At 56.9% G+C, this 17,738-nt stretch overlaps 1 protein-coding gene across 20 annotated transcripts in view; it reads right to left on the bottom strand.

Annotated features, from left to right (window-relative positions):
- Positions 1-17,738, bottom strand: part of POC1A (POC1 centriolar protein A) — a 100,735-nt gene that overhangs the window by 42,423 nt on the left and 40,574 nt on the right. For all 20 annotated transcript variants that reach the window (XM_086367731.1, XM_086367723.1, XM_086367733.1 and 17 more), the window contains 2 exons: positions 10,802-10,935; positions 827-895 (listed from right to left, as the gene is read on the bottom strand). In XM_086367731.1, coding sequence (XP_086223857.1) covers positions 827-895; positions 10,802-10,935 — 203 coding nt within the window. The remainder of the gene's footprint in view (positions 1-826; positions 896-10,801; positions 10,936-17,738) is intronic.

The raw sequence follows: 17,738 nt of genomic DNA, 5'->3' as shown, positions 1-17,738 counted from the left end.
AAGCAGCGCTGCACCAGAACCTGGAGAAAGATTTCCAGTGGGAGGACTACCAGGCCCCAGACTCTGGGCCAGACCCCAGGGACATGGTGGCAAGGCAGGACAGGACCTCCTCACACATGTTCTAGTTCTGCAGTCGTGGAGCTGGAAAATGCTGTCCCTCAGACAGCACATGAGCAGGCCAGGGAGCAATGGCTGGCAGACAGTGGAGCGCAGCCTCCAGCCACGTCCTAGCTCAGACTCAAGCTTCCTCACCCACAGAACGGCTGAAGTGAAAATTCCCCAGGGCTGCCCTGAGGACTCATTGAGGGGTCACACTCTTGCCGTGTTGCCCACATTACCAGGTCCATGGAAAGCATCCAATAATTATCTAATTATTCACCTAGAATCAGGAAAAAGAAGTTCCTAAAAAACTCTGGGGACTTCCCCAGTGGTCTACTGGTTAAGTCTCCACGCTTCCAATACAGGAGGCACTGGTGTGATCCCTGGTCAAGAAACTAGATCCCATATGCCTCATGGCCAAAAAGAAACCAGAACAAAAAACCCTCTATTTTACCTTTCTCATGGCAACACTAACCCAGACTCCTTCCAGCCCACACTGGTCTGAGCAGCAGGAGTTCTGAGATGCTGCCATGGTCGGCGCTGCAGCACCTGCTCTGGGGAAGCAGGGCGCCACTCTGAGCACCCTACCCCAGGATCCAGCCTTTACGGCTGCTGAAAGCCGCCAAGGAAGCTGGTGAAAGCCAGCCCATCCATCTCTGGGGCACTTCGGTCCCCTGTCTGTTCTACTCAGTATCCACTGGGATCCCTCAGACCATTCTTTACTTACTTGTTCATCTGAACCGCCAGAGGCAAAATACTCCCCCGTTCTTGAAAAGGCAACCGTGGTGGCTGGACCCTGTGAGAACAAACCAAGAAGAACAAACACCAATGGTCACTCTAGATCCTCAATGCACAGGAAGAAATCAGAATCTCATGAGTGACAGTGACAGCAGGACTCAGGGCTGAGCACCTCACCCAGCCCGTGTTCTCCCCAGCCTGGGGTGGAGGAACCGGCAGGTGCCAATGCATGAGCACGACCACTGAGGCTCTGTTCCCAGACACCACTGACAAAGGTGGGCCATGAGGTCAAGGCCAGGATGAGCGAGACCGTCTGTGCTGACAGCCTTGCTGGGCCAACACCACTGTCCTCACTTTCCAAGGGGAAGCCAGAGGTCACAGAGATGCACTGGCTTATCCAGGCCCAGCACTGGGGCCAGAACTTGGTCCCTTTGACCAGACCATGCCCCACCTCGTGTCCCTCTAATGAGTACGTCACTTTCCTCATGCTGGGGCCCTGGGAGGAGACCTGACCCTCTGGCTTCTCAGATGCTGAAGGTCCTCACACCTGTCCAAAGGATGATGCCAGGCCTATGCCTGGCCGCGCCCTGAGGGCCAGTGAGCACATCCAGGCTTGGGGCAGGGGACATGATCTCCCGTAAAGAGCGAGGACTCTTCCTCAAACGCCTGCAACCCGCGGCAGAAAGACACACAGCAAGAGTCAGCTCAGCACACCACCGCAAACCATCACTTCCTTCTGGCCAAACTTTAATGTGGTTCTACCTGTCATCCCCCAAGCAAAGCCAGATGAAGGAGGTTCTCTCCTAGAGGACGACGGTGCAGCCGCTGTCTACGGCCACCTCAGTTCCTCTAGAGCAGCACAGGGAGCAACAGGAACCCCTGCTGCCCGTGGGAGGGGCCCCTGTCAGTGGGGCCGACACAGCAGTGCTGTCCATACACCTATGGACAACAGGAACACTGGGAAGCACTTCCACTCAGTGCCAGAAAGACCAGACAGGTTGTAGGCTGGAGAGGGACCCGAGGTCATGGAGCAAGGGCAGCTTCAGCCTGCCCAGAAGAGAAGGCAGGTTAGACAGAGCTGCAGGAGAACGCACGTCTGCCTACGCCTCTGGAATCTACCCACAGCTCCTCTTCTCTGAGCTGCTCATAAAGGGGGGTGAAGAAGAAGTAGCATAAGCTGGCTAACGCCAAGTGCTCAGGCTGCCTGGAGCACTCCACTTGCCCTGACACAGTTAATCCTCTGGCGCGGCCTGTATGTTTACCCTTCTGAAGGGTGACATGTCCAAGAGGGGAGGACAGGGCTGAGGTCAGGGATGAAGCCTCCAGCCGTGTCTCTCACTGCCTTCCTGTGCAGGTGGGGCCCCAGGGGCGGGGGTCACAGAACCCAGGAGTCCTGGACAGCCATCCATCAGGACAAAGCAGATCCACTCTCCCTGACGGGAAACCATGTCCACTTGCGTGGCTGAGAAACCACCACCAGGAGCGGAGCACCACGGCTGCAGGCACAGGGTCTGGGCGCAGGGTGGGAGCAGGTCGTGTAGCGCCCAGATAGCCTTCCAGGGGGACAGTCACCACAGGCTGACAGGACTTAAGGGGGGGCAATTTCAGGTGACAAGTTTACTTGAGTCTTAGACTCCTTACTGTCCCATACTTTCGATATCTTAGTGAGTATATAGCTACACTACCTGAATACAAAGATAAAACGACAAAACTGTTTTCATTCTGAGGAAAAACAAAAAGGAAAGAGAAAAGGGAAGGAAAATAGTACACAGTGTATCAAAAAGCCGGGCTCTCTGCCTGCCCAGAGCTCGCTGAGGAAGGGCGGGTTTCCAAGAAGTCACAGCAACTAAGGAACCAAACAAATACTCGTGGGTCAATCTCCCTTCCTGTTGTCACTCAACACCAGATGCCAGGCTGGGGACAAGATGCTGGAGGCCAAGCAGCAGCAGGACCACTGAAGAATGTGGCCAGCAGCCCAGTCTGGCAGGGGCATCAGGACCAGAGAGCAGGTGCTGGAAGTCCTCCAGGCAAGAACTAGAGCTATCCCCAGGGTCCAGGTCCCAGGAAATGCCAGGGAGGGTGCAAGCGACAAGGGTGCTCTAAGGACCCCCCCAGAGTGGAGGCCCACAGTCCGCCCCACCGGTGCCCATTTACCAAGAGGACGGCACGGCTCCTATGCCAAGCCCCTCGGTGTTCCTTCCACAAAGGCTCCTACCCTTCCACCCAGGGTGCACAAAACAGTCCGGGGCACTTGAAGCACAGCCCGAAGAACGGCTGTCCCTGGGCTCTGCTGTGGGCCAAAGTCATCATGGACTGCAGCGCAGATGCAAGCTCTCCACTGCTGATGATCCTCATGCCAAGCCTCGGGAGGTCTTTGGAGACCCAGACTACCCAAATCTTTCTTGGTTTGCAGTAAATTCATTTAAGGCTACAAATCTGCCTCTGCCTGCCACTGAGCACGCATCACCTTAGATCTCAGATCCCCAAAGCTTCTACTCTGTGGTATTTTCCTGTCCTTCATCCCAGTGTCCCGTTTCACTGGGACTCGCTGAAGCCCAGCAGTTACTGAGGAGCACACTCTGGTTTCCAAACCCTGGGGGCTGGGGAGTCTCTCCCAGCCCCGGCAGGGCCCGGTATGACGTGTGTTCTCTGAGACTGCCCTGCCTTAACGGTAACTGGCTCCTTTCAGTCAATTAGTCACTCCTGAAACACTCATCCACCGGCTCAGGGGAGGCATGTTGCCAGGCTGTTTCTTCGCCAAGGCAAGGCCCAGGGCCTCTCCAGTGCTTCCTGAGCAGTATTCTGAGCAGCAGCTCTCGCTGGGGCCCCGGCAGTGTGGATCCAACCTGTCTCAGGTCACTGGGGGTGCCCATCTGGGGGCCGGGTCCACTGGCAGGGATGCTGCACAGGCTCCACCAGCTCCTTCCCCGCTCCCTCCCCGGATCTGGCCAGCTGGAGCCTTTTCTGAGACGATCACCGGGAGCACTGGACGCAGCCAGGCCCCCACCTCCCTTTCCCCACTGACCCAGCCTCAGGTGGCCCTCGAGCTGGACTCATACCCAGCCATTTCACTACACGCTGCCTCTGCCTGAACAACCTCTAGATCCGAGGGACCCACACTGGCTAGTTCCTTCACACTCATACAGCAAAGCATCAACGGCAGGGGTGGGGAGGCAAAACAAAGGATGCCATAGCGTTTAGATCCCACAGCTCTGATGACCCTCACCCCGCAGCCCCTGCAGCTTGTCCAGATCTCTCCGCTCTCCTCACCTTCCAGCCTGAGGCCCTGCACACCTGAACCCTGGCTATTGTGTCCACAACAGTTACAGTGGAAGGCCAGCCAGGCACCCCCATCACCACTACCAAGGGGTTTTGATGTTTTTCACTGGCTTCCAGCAAACACAACGGAATGTCACACCACATGCCCCACATCAGAGATAGAAGCATGGCCATGAAACACACACACGGAGATCAAGGAGGCCTCTGGCGTGGGTGCTTAACTCTAACCCCGGTGCTCAGACAGAGGCACCGTAACCCACCCCATCAGACTGTGTCTTCCACAAAACTCCGAAAGGGAGGCTCTACACTGGCTCACTCAACCTGCTGTGGCCTGGTGGATGTCCCTTTAGGGAGCCCCGAGGACAAGGAACAGCCCCCTAGCTCCTAGGCTGCTCCTGACCTCAGCCAAGGACACCTGTTCCCAGCCCTTAACCTGGGCTGCCAGCAGGGAACAGAAGATCAGGCTGAGCTCCTGGTAACTTCAGCTGGAGCACATGAACTATTCTCCTCCCTCCTATGTTCCCTCACCTCTTGCAGGAGGTGCCCAGCCATCGAAGCCAGAGCTAAGCCTCTCAAGCAGCAAAGCGAGTCCCCCAAATTAACCAACTACATAAGAAAGCTGCAGGGTGCAAAGAAACGAGGCAGGAGGGGCCTGTTCTGAGAATTTCCTTCCACCTGGGGCAGCCGGGGGGTGGCCCACATGCACAGGCACTCTGTCCTGCTGCTGTGGCTCCTCCTGGGAGGTGAGCCCCCCTTAATGCCACTTCCTCAGCTCCAGCCCAGGCCCCAGCAAGGCACAAGCTGCCAGGAGCATCAGCTGACCCATTCTCAGAGCCTGTGATTTCTCAGCAACTGAGCTCAGCCCCTGGCACAGACAGACGGCGTCCCAGTTTGGGGTTCTAGGCCTTGGGTGATGGGTGCTCGCCCCACCGAGGGCCAGCTGTGGTGTGGGGAACCACGGGCCTGCTGGTCCCTGTGTGGTTTCATCACTCCACAGAGACACGAACTCCAACTGCACAGCCACAAGCACCAGATTTAACTCCCCACCCACGCCCCACCTACCATCCTCTCCCAAATAGCTCTGGGGACGAAAACCAAATGAGCATGGCTCGAGATTATGTTTCGGAAAATACAGAAAAATAAATCTGTATTTCTAGCACACTGTCCCACGTGTGCCACACAGAACTCTGTGGGGGGGCGAGGGGGAGGCCTTGCTCGGGGCAGTTGGTGGGAAAGCCCTCTCCACTGCAAAGTGAGGGGTGCGGTGGGATGAGGAGGCTGCCATGCAGTGACAACCCCAAGTCTATACTGGCTCCAGCAAGAAGCAGGGACTCCCGTCCCTCCTGCCTAAGTGCCCCAGTCTAGGTGGATCCCCAAGGGCAAGACTTTCCAGAGCCTCAGAGAGGGCACTGTCCGCCACAGACAGCCTGGTGCCATCAGATACCAGGCTGTCCTCCAGGGGTCAGGCCCTGGAAGAGACCCAATTAAAGAAGGGCCATGCAAGTAGGCCTGGAGACCAAACAGCAGTAGGCCAAACCACTCAGGGCAGCTGCGGGACAAGGACTTTGGGTCAGGGAATCACTGCATCCCACCCTCTGGGGAATGGATTTTAGGAGCTGTGGACAAAAGTCAAGTCAGAGTGAGAGGACGTTATGGAGCGGATGAGAACAATGCTAAGCAAAATAAGAAGCCAGACAAACCCTACAGAGATTCTGGGGGTGAATGGGAGGAGGGGAAATGGACACACCCCATCCCAGATGGGAAAGGGCTGATGGCCATGGCCCTGACCCACCCATCACAGGGGTTGTCATCAAAGCCCCCTACCATGAACTCAGTTTCCTAACAAACACTGTCCGCCCATGGTGCCAGGACCATGCCCATAACAGAAACTGTGAACTGCCTGTTAAAGAGCTCTCACCTAGGGACTTCCCTGGTGGTCCAGTGGCTAAGACTTGAGCTCCCAATACAGGGGGCCTGGATTTGACTCCTGGTCAGCGAACTAGATCCCACACACCACAACTAAAGATCCCAAGTGTCACAACTAAGACCCAGCACAGGAAAAAAAATAAATAAATATTTTAGAAAAAAGAGCTCTCACCTAGAACAGCATGGGGTCATTTTCCAAGAGTTGCACAGAGAAGGGACTGAGCCCTGTGAGGACCTACTGTGTCTGGCGCTGAGCAACACAGACATCCTCTCCCATTATGACAGGTACAGGCGTCATTCTTACAGAGGAGGAAAGGCTGGCAAAGGCAAGGTCTTGACCACTGTCAAAGGGTAAGAGATGGTGCCAGAATGGTTTGATCCCAACACCCAGGCCCTTTCCTCCCTTTTGTGGACCCCCAAAACTCATGCTTTTCTGGCTGAACAAGATGAGAGAGTGCCCAGCGTCTTTTCTAAACCAGAAACAGGTGGGTATAAGCGGTTCGTTCAGTCCTGGAAATACTGGGGTGATTCCTTAGAAAGCTGGGCATCAGACAAGACTGTGAACTTTCCCCAATAATATATATCAGACATTTGGCCTCAATCAAAGCAGCTGGCAAAGGTGACCATGAGGGCTCCTTTCCACCAGATCACTGAGAGAGAAATCATCCCAGTATCCCCAGGGGAGAAGGCGGAGGAAGGAGGACAGTGCCCCATCCCCAGGTTGGCAGAGCCTCTCCACTCTGTCCACTCTCCACCTCAATGGCAGACTCACGTGGAGGCAGAGGGCTACCCCACCTCTCAGCCCCAAAAGGCTCCTCAGCCCATCCCACACCCCTGCCCTGGCAAAGGGCACTGTCTGCTCAGCTGGAGTTTGCAGACCTACTGCCCTCAAGCAGCAACAGCAGCAGGGTTATTGAAAGGCCAGGGCCCACTCGGGCTGGAGCCAGCAATGGGCCTGCCCAGCTCTCTGGCCTGTTGCCCAAATCACTTGCAGATACTTACCCCAAAGAAGTCTCTCAAGAGCCACACGAGCCTCAGTAGCAGCCAAGGAGTCATTTCAGGGGTACAGCATGCGTAATGCCAGCTTCCATGAGGCAGGAGCCTCGCTCAGTCACCAGTCGCACCCCCTGAATGGCCCTTTATGGCTCAGAATCCCAAAGCTGGGACTGCAGGGAGAAAGCCCCAGAATCCTTTAGGCTCACAACAAACTAGTAACTCATGTCCACCCGCAAACCCACAAGTCAGCCGGCCCCTCAGGAGCCAATGGAAGTGTGGCCAGTCACACACCAGAGAACCACCAAACTGCCAGCAGGGTCAGACCCCTGGGGCACCAGCTGCCCTTGGTGCTGCATGCGGGCCCACCCAAGAGACCCAGACCACCTCAGGTGATCCCGATCTTAGCTTTGCACTTCGCATGTGGCCGTCCTGGTGCTCCTGTGCCTTCAGGAGACAGCAGATTTCTGGCCTCAACCCAGGGCAAGAGAGCTTCTGCCCAACAGCTCTGCCTCCTCGACTCTTCCTTCTCCACTCTGACCCTTCCTCGCTCTTCCCGCATTAGAGGTGGTTCAGGCCGGCCCTCTCACAGGACACAGAGACACTTCCTTGGCACACACAGAGCCCCTTCTCTTGGTCAGGGTCTAGTTCACCCCAGCACCAGTCCCCTGCGGCTGACTCCTCTCAGCTGGCCTCTGACCCCTGGCCTGCACTGTACCTTCTCACAGGTGTGGAATTGGAAGCCCAAGGGGGTTGTTGCTCCATGGAGCAGAATAACTCAACAGCCCTCCCTCTAAAGCTCCCTCAGGGCTCTGCCTGAAGGCGATCACAAGGAAGCCCTCAAGTCCAAACCAAAGCTTCAAGGGGATCCCTCTCCCACTGACCAGAACGCTGTCATCCAACAGGCAGGCTGGACAAGAAGCCATGAGGCCTGCTGGCCTCCTACAGAGACCAGTGATCTATTACTAAGAACAAGAGTGAGATTACAACTCAACTTGTAACAGTCATACACATGGGCTCAGCGGGTGTGTTGGAAACTGTAGATATGGTTAATTGTCCCCGTTCGACAACCCTAAGCTGCCTAGACCATATTCTGGGCCTCGGTTCCCCCACCAGGACTCAAAGGTGCTTTCAAATCTGCCAACTACTCCATGGGACAGAATCCCTGGGCATCCGGGGCCACTAGGGAGCCACGGGGCTGCTCAGCCACAGGCTTCAGGAAGTGGCCAGTGACAGCTGTGCTGGGTGAGGCCCTCAGTCACCTCCCGGAACAGAATGTGGAAGCTCAAGTCACCAAGGAGCTCAGCTGCGCATCTTACTGGAAGGACAGGGCCAGGGACACTTCATGAGGGGGGGAGCCTAAGACCAGACGCTGCACAGAGCATGCAGGCAGAGCTGCACTCCTCAGCCACGGTACAGGCCCTCTCCCGGGGCTGGGCCAGGGCGATACACTCTCCAAAGGGGCAACACAGGTGTCCCAGAACTGCTCCAGGGTGGAACCACTCTGGACGGACAGCACGCACAGACCCTCACAGGTCAGGGACGTTTACAGAGCACACTGGCTCCCAGTGACAACACAGGTCCAACCTCCACAGATCTGTCCCCTCCGGGAGAGAAAAGCCACTCTTGCTCCCAGCCCAGATGTCCACCTGCTCTAGGTATTCAGGTTGGTTGGTGGACTGTTTTTATCAACTGCCCCAATCAAGGCTGCTCAACCGCACTATCCTTTCTAAGGAAGGCACCCTTAGCTAACTGTGAATCACCCCAAACCCAGGCCCCTAAGGCCCGCAGCACACCAATGCTAAGTGTCTGTATTTGACAGGGATTTTCAAGGGTCAGAACAGAGACAAATGTGAGTGTCCCATATGTGAGCCTCACACTTCAAAGTCCCACTTTGATCATCTGAGCAGCACTTTGGGGGAGAAGCCCACCCTGTGTCACCTAACCCTCCAAGTACCACCCAAGACTCAACCTGCCTCTCCTTGTTCCCTAATGCATCTCATGCCACCTCAACTCTGCTGATGGCCACAGTGAGTCCCCTGCTTGCCAGGCATGAGCCCCAGGGGATGGGACCACCGCATCCATTTCATACCCATGATGCCCAGCCCAGCAAGCCAGGGAGCGGATGACAAATGGACAAGCAGACAGCAAGATGAACAGGGGTGAGCTTGCTTCTCTTTCTTCCCCCTTCCTCTGGGCACTGCAAGCTTGGTGCCCTGAGGAAGACCTGATTCCTGGAGCCATTTCCCATTCTCCACACCCCAAAACTATCAGCTGTCCTCAGCCTAGCTCCCACATTCCAGGTTCAACAGCAGACAGGCAACCACGTGATTTATCATGGCCCCTGTCTTGGTTCTCTGGGAGAACAACATCCACAGGCTTCTATGCTCTGACGCTGGGCCTGAGCTAAGGAATGCCCCTGTAGATGCTGCATTCAAGGCTTCTCAGGCTCAGAGGCGAGTCAGTGGTCTAAAGAGCACTCACAAGAAAAAGCAAAGAACGGGGTGATCACCTGGTGTGCACCTGTCTGCACGGTATTTCCGTGCATGGCTTTTCCTTCATCATTGGAACACAAGAGGCAGCAGCCTTCACGTGGTTTTCAAATGCCCTCCTGTTATAAGAGCCAAAACTAGTTACGCATGAATCTAAGTAATCAAATTGCCACAGGGATAACCAAGTGATTCGCCCACAGGCTGACAACAAGAGCAGCAGTCACCTCAGCCCAGTGGCCACACATGACACCTAGATGTGTCAATATTAGGGGAACAGGTCCACACTCCTGCACACCAGACATGTCTCTGACAGACAAGGGGTCACCACAGCTGACGGCAAGTGGCCTCCACGTCCCAGGGAAGCAAAAGAAAAGGCCTATGCCCCCACAAGACCCAGCCAAGGCCCTATACACCCCAACTCAGGTGGCAATGGGATCCAGAGGGCCCTCAGGTAGACAGCTCAACCCAGCTGCTGGCTCAAGAGGCATAAGCACCCCAGAGCCTCCCTCAGCCCTCGAGAGCGACCCCACTCTCCATCCTGCCTGCGCCTGCTCACAAATAGAGAAGTGGACAAACGGAAATGCTCTGGTCTCTGTCCCAGCAGGAAACACTCTGCTGACCACTCTGCTCAGCAGGAGACACTCAGCCGCACCCAGGGTGCTGCAGGGCAGAGCCTTAGGCAGCCCGCCTCCCACAGCCCGCCCACCAGGGCCAGTGCCCAGTCACTGCCCCACAGGGAGCCAAAGCACGGATGTGTTGCTAAAAGCGGCTCAGAGAGAAGGCCCCTCTCCTAGATTCAACTCCGGGAATTCCTCAGCAAATGTGTGGGAAGATTTCCCTCCTTCATGCCCACCTCCGCGAGGCACCTGTTGTTTCTGCCTCCAAAGGGCTCCAGGAGGCTTCATGGCTGTTCACGGAATGGGTCCCAGGGCTCTTCTCAACCACACCACCAACGGAGGCTGGAGGTCACTTGGGACAGACTCCATTCAGCCCCTAGAGAAACCCTGCCGACCATGTCCAGGAGCCTCTCTCCCCACCCACATCTGACTGAACCCCTGTGCTCCCTCCTCAGCTGCTGCCCCAGGCCCAGCGCTTCTGCAGAGGTCACAGCTCTTGTGGGTAGGAAACCTGTTTCTGCAGCTCACCCCACTGCCCAGGCTGTGGGGGGATGCAAAACACTGCCCCCCCATCAGGCGCCAAGGGAAGGGTCACTTTGAGGCGGCACCTTCACCCCACGCCACGCCACGCCACCCCGCCCAGGCTGACGCCCTCACCTGATGGCCATGGAGTGTGTAGAGCAGCCGGCCCTCCATGAGGTCCAGGATCTTCAGGGTTGAGTCGCTGGAGGCTGTGACCAGGTAGTTCCCCGACGGGTGGAAGGAGAGGGCGTTCACCGCCGCGCTGTGCACTGGGGGAAGGACAGCAGTCAGGCGCAGGCCGGGAGGCCTGTGAAGCCAGAAGACAGCAGGACCAACCAAGGCTTGCACAGGGCTAGGCCAGGGCAGCCAGCACCCCGAGCTGCTGTGAGGAGCCTCCCAAGGACTTTCCAGGAGGGCAGCACGAGCAAAGGGCAGGAGGAGACCCACCCAGAGGGCAGGCCGCGGGAGACGCAGGGCAGGTGGGAGCACGTGGGGCAAGGCCAGGGGATCGAGCCATCCCTCCGCCTCTCCCTCCTCACCAAGCTGTCAAGCTAGAGACGAACAGAGTGCCTGGACATAACCCTCACTCTGCCTCACATGCTGCCACCTCAGGGAAACCAAATGGAAAAGAAAACCCCTGAAATGCCACTACAACGCCCCTGCCCTGGGGGAAAGAATGTGAGCGGGATGGGTGAGAAGAGAGTGCAAACAAGCTCTCGGGAGCCAGTCAGGCTGGGGTTCTGATCCCAGGCTCCCGACTGGCCCACCCTGACACACTGAGCTTGTCTCTCGTTCTGCGGCACAGCACCCACCTTAGCGTGCTGTGGGGATACTACCAGCTGATGCCTGGGAGGCGTCTGTGCAGAGTGAGCCCTGATGCCCCTCTCCACCACCCCAGGCATCCGACGCTACTCCAGGTCCTGCCACTCAACCCCCTTAACAGCTCAAGCCCCTCCATGACTCTTCCCCACTGCTCTAGCCCAAGCCCCACCATCCACGCTGGTGTCCCTCACTCTCCAAGATCTGACCCCTAGCCCTGTAGGCTCCCTAGCTGGGGGACCTTCCTACCCCTTGTTCCCCTTGGGCCGGGAAGACCCTGACTGGCCTCTTTCCCTGACCCTGCAGCTCAATGTTCAGTTAACGCCCCAGGGAAGCCTCCCCTGACCTCACCATCAGGGTCTTATTTTGGCCTCCTGAAGCACCATGAGCCTCTTCAAAGCAAGGGTTTTGCATTTATGTGCAGTTAATTCATTCCCCACTGGGTCCCCTAGAGACCACGTGCTCCACTAGGCAGGGGCTATGTTGGGTCCCTGGCTCCCGGTTCAAGGCCTGACACTGAACGGGTCTCAAAAAGCAGTTGGTGAGTGGGACCCAGACAGGACACACGGGGATGGGCAGTGCGAGGACCAGCCAGCCACATCACAGCTTCTTAGAGCAGCTGCTGAGGAAGACCTGGTACCTTCATACCCACTACTACTGGCCAGAGGGCGGGTGGTGGGGTAGGGTGGCAATCAGTGGGACTACAGTAACCATGAACCCACCAAGTCAGAACAGCCATAAATATAAAGGCAAATTCTAAAGCCAACCCCTCATCCTGGCACGTGAGCGTGCAGGAGCCACTGCTGGGCCAATAAACACCCCCACCACGAACTAGTCTCCACAGAGCCGACAGAGGTGCACGGAGCCCCTCAAACTCCAGTCTGGCCAACATGCAGACGCCGGGGACTGTGGATTCACGGTCCTGGCACACTTAGGGGAGACAGCCAGGACTTTACGTAACACGATATTCAGGTCTGAACACTCTCGGCACCAGGAACTCCAAGAGATGGCCTGGAGTGGGGCTGCCGGGATCCCCAGAGTCAGCTCCTGGAGCCACAGCCCAGAGCCCCCACAGCCCAACACACTCCTATACCAGGGCCAAGGGAAAGGGGGCAGCACCCTCAGTGCTTACCAAAAACAGGGGCATAGAGAGCAGAGAAAAAAAGTCACAGCAACCCCAGCTGAACTGAACAGGCACCAGCCGCACACAGCAACAGAAAGAACATAAATAGCGCAGAGTGTGACCAAGACTCCCCACGTGTGGGGGGAGCACCCACGTGTGCAGACCCAGAAGCAGCATGGACTGAAGCTCCTGACACAAAGCAGGATTCTCTCTGAGGAGCACAGGAATAGGGGGGCCTCTAATTCATCTACATACTTCCAGAATATATTTTTTCAGCATTAGACTATAGTTACTATGATAACACAATTGAGTGGATGTTTAAAAAGTAAATCCTTCCTTCACCCTGAGTGTCAAGTCTGGGGAGCAGGAGACAGGGTCCTGCAGGCTCTTCAGGCTGTGTGTCTCTAGGCTTCGAGCCTGCTCCTGAGGGGCTGTGCCCGCCAGAAGGCAGCTTCACACTCGTGGTGAAGTTGGGGGTTGGGGGGTTGGGGGAGTGGGGCTCGAGGGAGGCAAACACAGCAAGATCCCCTGCGCCCTCAGCCCCACAGCAGACAGCGTGGAGAGTCAGCTGCGCACCGTGCCACCCCCCCCCCAACCTCACCACTCCCCCATCTCCTCTTGGGCCTCCTCAAAATGCTGCTCCTGGCACTTCTGCCTCCCTGAGCCTGGAGAAGGGCACACTATTCTTGTTTCTGCAGCCCCTGGCAGCCTGCGCTGGCATGAGTGCCACCCCCGCCCCAACCTGAGACAAAGTTGGGAGAGCCAGCAGCAGGATCAAGCAGGGAAGCAAGCTCAGGGAGCACAGGGCTTGTCCAGCACCAGCCAGAGGCAGGGCGTGGCTACCACGCCAGGGCCTCCCACCTGGTCAAGCCCACCCAAGAGAGGGAACTACCCCTCCTCCCTGAGGAAGGGTGCCCAAAGCCTGGCTCCACGATAAATGACAGGAGTAGCAAAGGCCTCTTGGCTGGGGTAGAAATACCTGGAACCGTTGACTCCAGAAGAGGGCTCAGCCCGGCAAGCCAGGCTTTTGGAGATGTGCCAGACCCCACAACCAACTGCCTTTCCCCACTCGCTCAGCTGCCTCATCCCCTAGCCCTGTCAGCCTGGGGCAGCTTCTCCAGCTCTGCAGAGGGTGGGACTGTGCCAGGGAGGCCTCATAAGAATTAGCCCTGGATGACAGTCCCCCTGGACGATGGAGGCCCAGCTGCCCCACGAAGGGGTGAGCCTCCTGTCACAAAACCTGAGCAGTGATGGCCCACAAACAATCCACTTTTCACCAAGCCTGAAGCTGCAGGCCCTCTGCCTGGCTCCATGGCAGACATGAGTGACGGCTGATGGGAGGCTGCCAACCGGGCACAGCTGTGTGCTACACCCCACCCCCACCGCTACCCCAGAGAAGGGATGCCAACTCAGGGTCAGAGATGTACCAGCTCGAGGTCCTACAAGTCACCAGGGTGCCAGGGAGGGGGCCTGAGGTCACTGCAGACCCTGCCCCCAGTAGTGGAACAGGTCACAGCTGCGGCTTAAGGAGACATCTGGGTATTCCCAACCTGCCTGCACAGCTCTTCCTGCTGAATCCTCAGCAAACCTGCCCCCCTGCCCAATGGGCTCCAAACTGGCCAAGGGACCCAGGTGCCCAAGCAGCAGGTCCCTTCCAGGACAGGCCACACCAGTGCCGAGCCGCACCCCATTCCCCACCCCACCACAAAGAGCTTGGTACCAACCACCCAGGGTGGCTCTCACAACACAACTGGCATCACAGGTGACACAGAGGCTGTGGGTTTACAAGAGCTGTGGGCTCACACGATGAAGGTGCTCTGACAGCAGCAAAGGACGCTCCAAACACTGCTCTGCAGGAACGCTGTGTGAACGCTGGCTCAGGGAAGGCGGGGGAGAGGCAGCGTGTTGGCCAGATCAGGTGGGACAGTACCTGGCCTCATGATCAACCCTTTCAGTCTCCAAAACCCAAAAAGGGTGCAGACCTGCCCTGCTGGCTACACAGCAGCTTTAAAACCTTCCTTGACCATGTCTGGGGTAGGGCGGGGCATCCAGGGGGTTGCTAAGGACCAATGTACAGAGAAGCTGGGACTCTGAGCTCTAACTGGAACTTCTGGAGAGAGCCATGTCCTCTCAGAGGCCTTGGGCAAATAAATGACTGGAATCAACACAGTGTGAGGAACCCGCAGCTTCTTCGCTGCATGACCCAGGCAAGCCTCAAACATCCCATCTGTGAAATGGGGAGCAGCCCTGCCCTGCTGACCACCCAGGCCTGTCCCTGGATATCGAACACACACGTGCCTGGAAAGCACAAGGCACATGAAGGGATCTGGGACAAGGCTGCTCAGATGTCTGAACAGTCTTAGTGTGGGCTCCGAGCATATGGCACCTAAGCCATCTCCGTGGGGACTGGCACTCTCGGGGCTCCAGCGCCCCACCAACTCCTTGCTGAATTGGGAAATCAGAACTGCTCCCTGCAGTGACAGGCCAGAGCAAGACACTCCTCGCCTAAGACAAAGGGTGCCAGCCACCTGCTGTTGCCCAAAGTGATTCTAACACGCCAACAGGGGACGGGAAGTACCCTCCACAGAGCAGGATTTTGGTGGGTGGCCACAGGCGGCCTGGACTCGCTGGCCACACACTGCAGTATCACGAACCAATTTCTCAGAAAAGCACAACAGCCTTATGCACTCAAACCCCAATCAGGGGAGACACTGGACGCCACTGGCCTTAAAAACTTTCCCTGGGGGTCTTAAGGGGTCAGAAAAAAACTTCGGGGCCTGCTGCCAAGGGACTGGGAGCCCTTCTTGGGGATTCAGCCTCCCAGGGATCCCCCTGCCTCTTGTGGTGGGGAGACAACTGCTACTCAGGAGCTGGAAACATCTCTCAGGTCGAAGGTGCTGCCACAGCACTCCCTAGGGGAGCGGCTGGACCTGAGCAGACCTGACCAGGTCCCTGCCAGTAAAGAGGGTGAGGGGTGGACCCCCAACCAGTGAGCTCAGGTCCGCGAGGTTTCCTTGAGCCCTGGAGGCTGAGCCCAGAGGGAATCCAGCTGTTTGTGGGGTGCTCCAGGCCCCCGAAGTCTCTGGTCCCTAAGCGGGGGTGGTGCTTAGGAATCGAATGCTTCAGGCTTGCTGAGTGGCTGTCATGAGAGGAAAGGACAGCTGTACTAACAGACTGAAATTCCTCTGCGGAGCCCGTCAGCCTCATGCACCTCAGGCCCCCTCAGCACTCGACCTCTGATGCCACCTGAGTCCACCCACCGCCCCCCAGCCCTGCCAATCATGGACCTCCCACTCCCACCCGCTGCCAAGCCTGCTCCCTCAAGAACCCGAGGCACCTCTCCCCAGCACCCTCCACTCTTCTCCACTGTTGTGGGTCACCACACCCTGACCACCCTCTTCAGGATATCCCACTTTCCTCCACTCCCCCGGCTCCGCTCTCCTCAGCCCTCCACTTCGAGGAGACCAGGCTCCCAGCCGTCCCTCTGGATGCCTTGTGGATCTTTTTCTTCCATGGCCCCTCAAGCTCAGGGATGCAGGACGTGTCCTCAGCCCTTCTCACACCCCAGATCCGGGCTCAGCTGGCCCCTCCACCCCACAGCATCAGCTTTGCCTAGATCCAGTCTCCAGAACCTATCCTCTGGGCCTGAGCCCTGCCTTACTCTCATGTCTAGCCTTCACCCAACATCGGGCATGGACAGCCCGCCCACCAGGCACATGGCTTCCTACTCAAGCAGGCTCTCAGCACGCTATCCTCGCAGATGCCTGTCACCTCTTCACCCCATCCCAGCACGTCCAGCCAGGACATGGGCTACAGCATGGCATTCCAGGCCCTCCCCTGCGGGTACCTGTTGCTGTACCTCGTCCACACCAGGCACCCGACCCATCAGAGGTGTGCCTGGACTCTCCCAGGGTCACCTGGAGATTTTCCCCATCAGTATGAAGATTTATGTGGTAAAACCACATATCCAGTACTAGACTGTAATCCTCATTTGGATTCTCCCATCAGATCCTCACAAATCCCATCAGGCAGGCTACCACCACCTCTGCACAGACAGGAAGCAGAGTCCAGGCACTCCTCTGCCTCATCACCTCCCTGCCCATCTCTCCCTGTCCAAGGCCCCCTGACCTCACACTCAGAGACAGCATTCCCGCCCAGCACCACTCTGCTCCTCCTACCTGCCCCCATCAGTGTGCTGGTATACCCAGTTTGCAACTTGGGCCTGGCCCAAAGCAGGAGAAAGGCCTCTAAGGCTGAAGGAGAGGAGAGGCGTGGTCTCCAAGGAGAGGGCAGACCCCGCTGGGGCTCTGATCTAGAAGCCGCTGTCTGAAACAGCCATCAGTGACAAACTCCAGGGTTTCCTGTTGAAGCAAGAATCATTCTTGTGGCTGGCCCCTGCCACCTGGTGGTGGTGTGCAGTACTGCAGGCCTGGGCCAGCCAGGCCAGCCTTGCGAGGAAACCAGACCTCAGGACTCCAGGACAGACTCAGCAGCAGCAGCATCACCATCACTGTCACCAACACTGCACCAACGCAACATAGAGAGGCACTCTCTAAGCTCCTGTCATGGATCAACTCATTACATCAACACCACCTATGAAACACGTCTCATCATCGTCCCAGGGGTACACAGGAGTCAAGTAACCTGCCCAAACTCACCCAGCTATCTCCATCATGTGCTTTTCAAGACCAGGACCCATTCTCCCTTCTTGGAAGGTCTGTTCCTTTAGTCACCCCAAGAAAATGCCAGCCTCAAACATCTAAGACTCGGAACAGCTTGTTGGGGGTGCAAGGAGAGAACTCTGAACCCCACACCCCATAACTTTGTACAGATATGTCCTTCTCCACTTACTCCTTGGAAGAAAAGTTATGACCAACCTAGACAGCATATTAAAAAGCAGAGACATTACTTTGTCAACAAAGGTCTGTCTAGTCAAGGCTACGGTTTTTCCAGTGGTCATGTATGGATGTGAGAGTTGGACTATAAAGAAAGCTGAGCACCAAAGAATTGATGCTTTTGAACTGTGGTATTGGAGAAGACTCTTGAGAGTCCCTTGGACTGCAAGGAGATCCAACCAGTCCATCCTAAAGGAGCTCAGTCCTGGGTATTCATTGTAAGGACTGATGCTGA

The sequence above is a fragment of the Bos grunniens genome, chromosome 22 (assembly GCF_055505025.1).
Source record: "Bos grunniens cultivar Pamir isolate PY7600 chromosome 22, Bosgru_T2T1.0, whole genome shotgun sequence".
Lineage (NCBI taxonomy): Eukaryota > Metazoa > Chordata > Mammalia > Artiodactyla > Bovidae > Bos > Bos grunniens.
The sequence above is the reverse complement of the archived record's forward strand: the minus strand, read 5'-3'. Positions and strand labels throughout refer to the sequence as shown.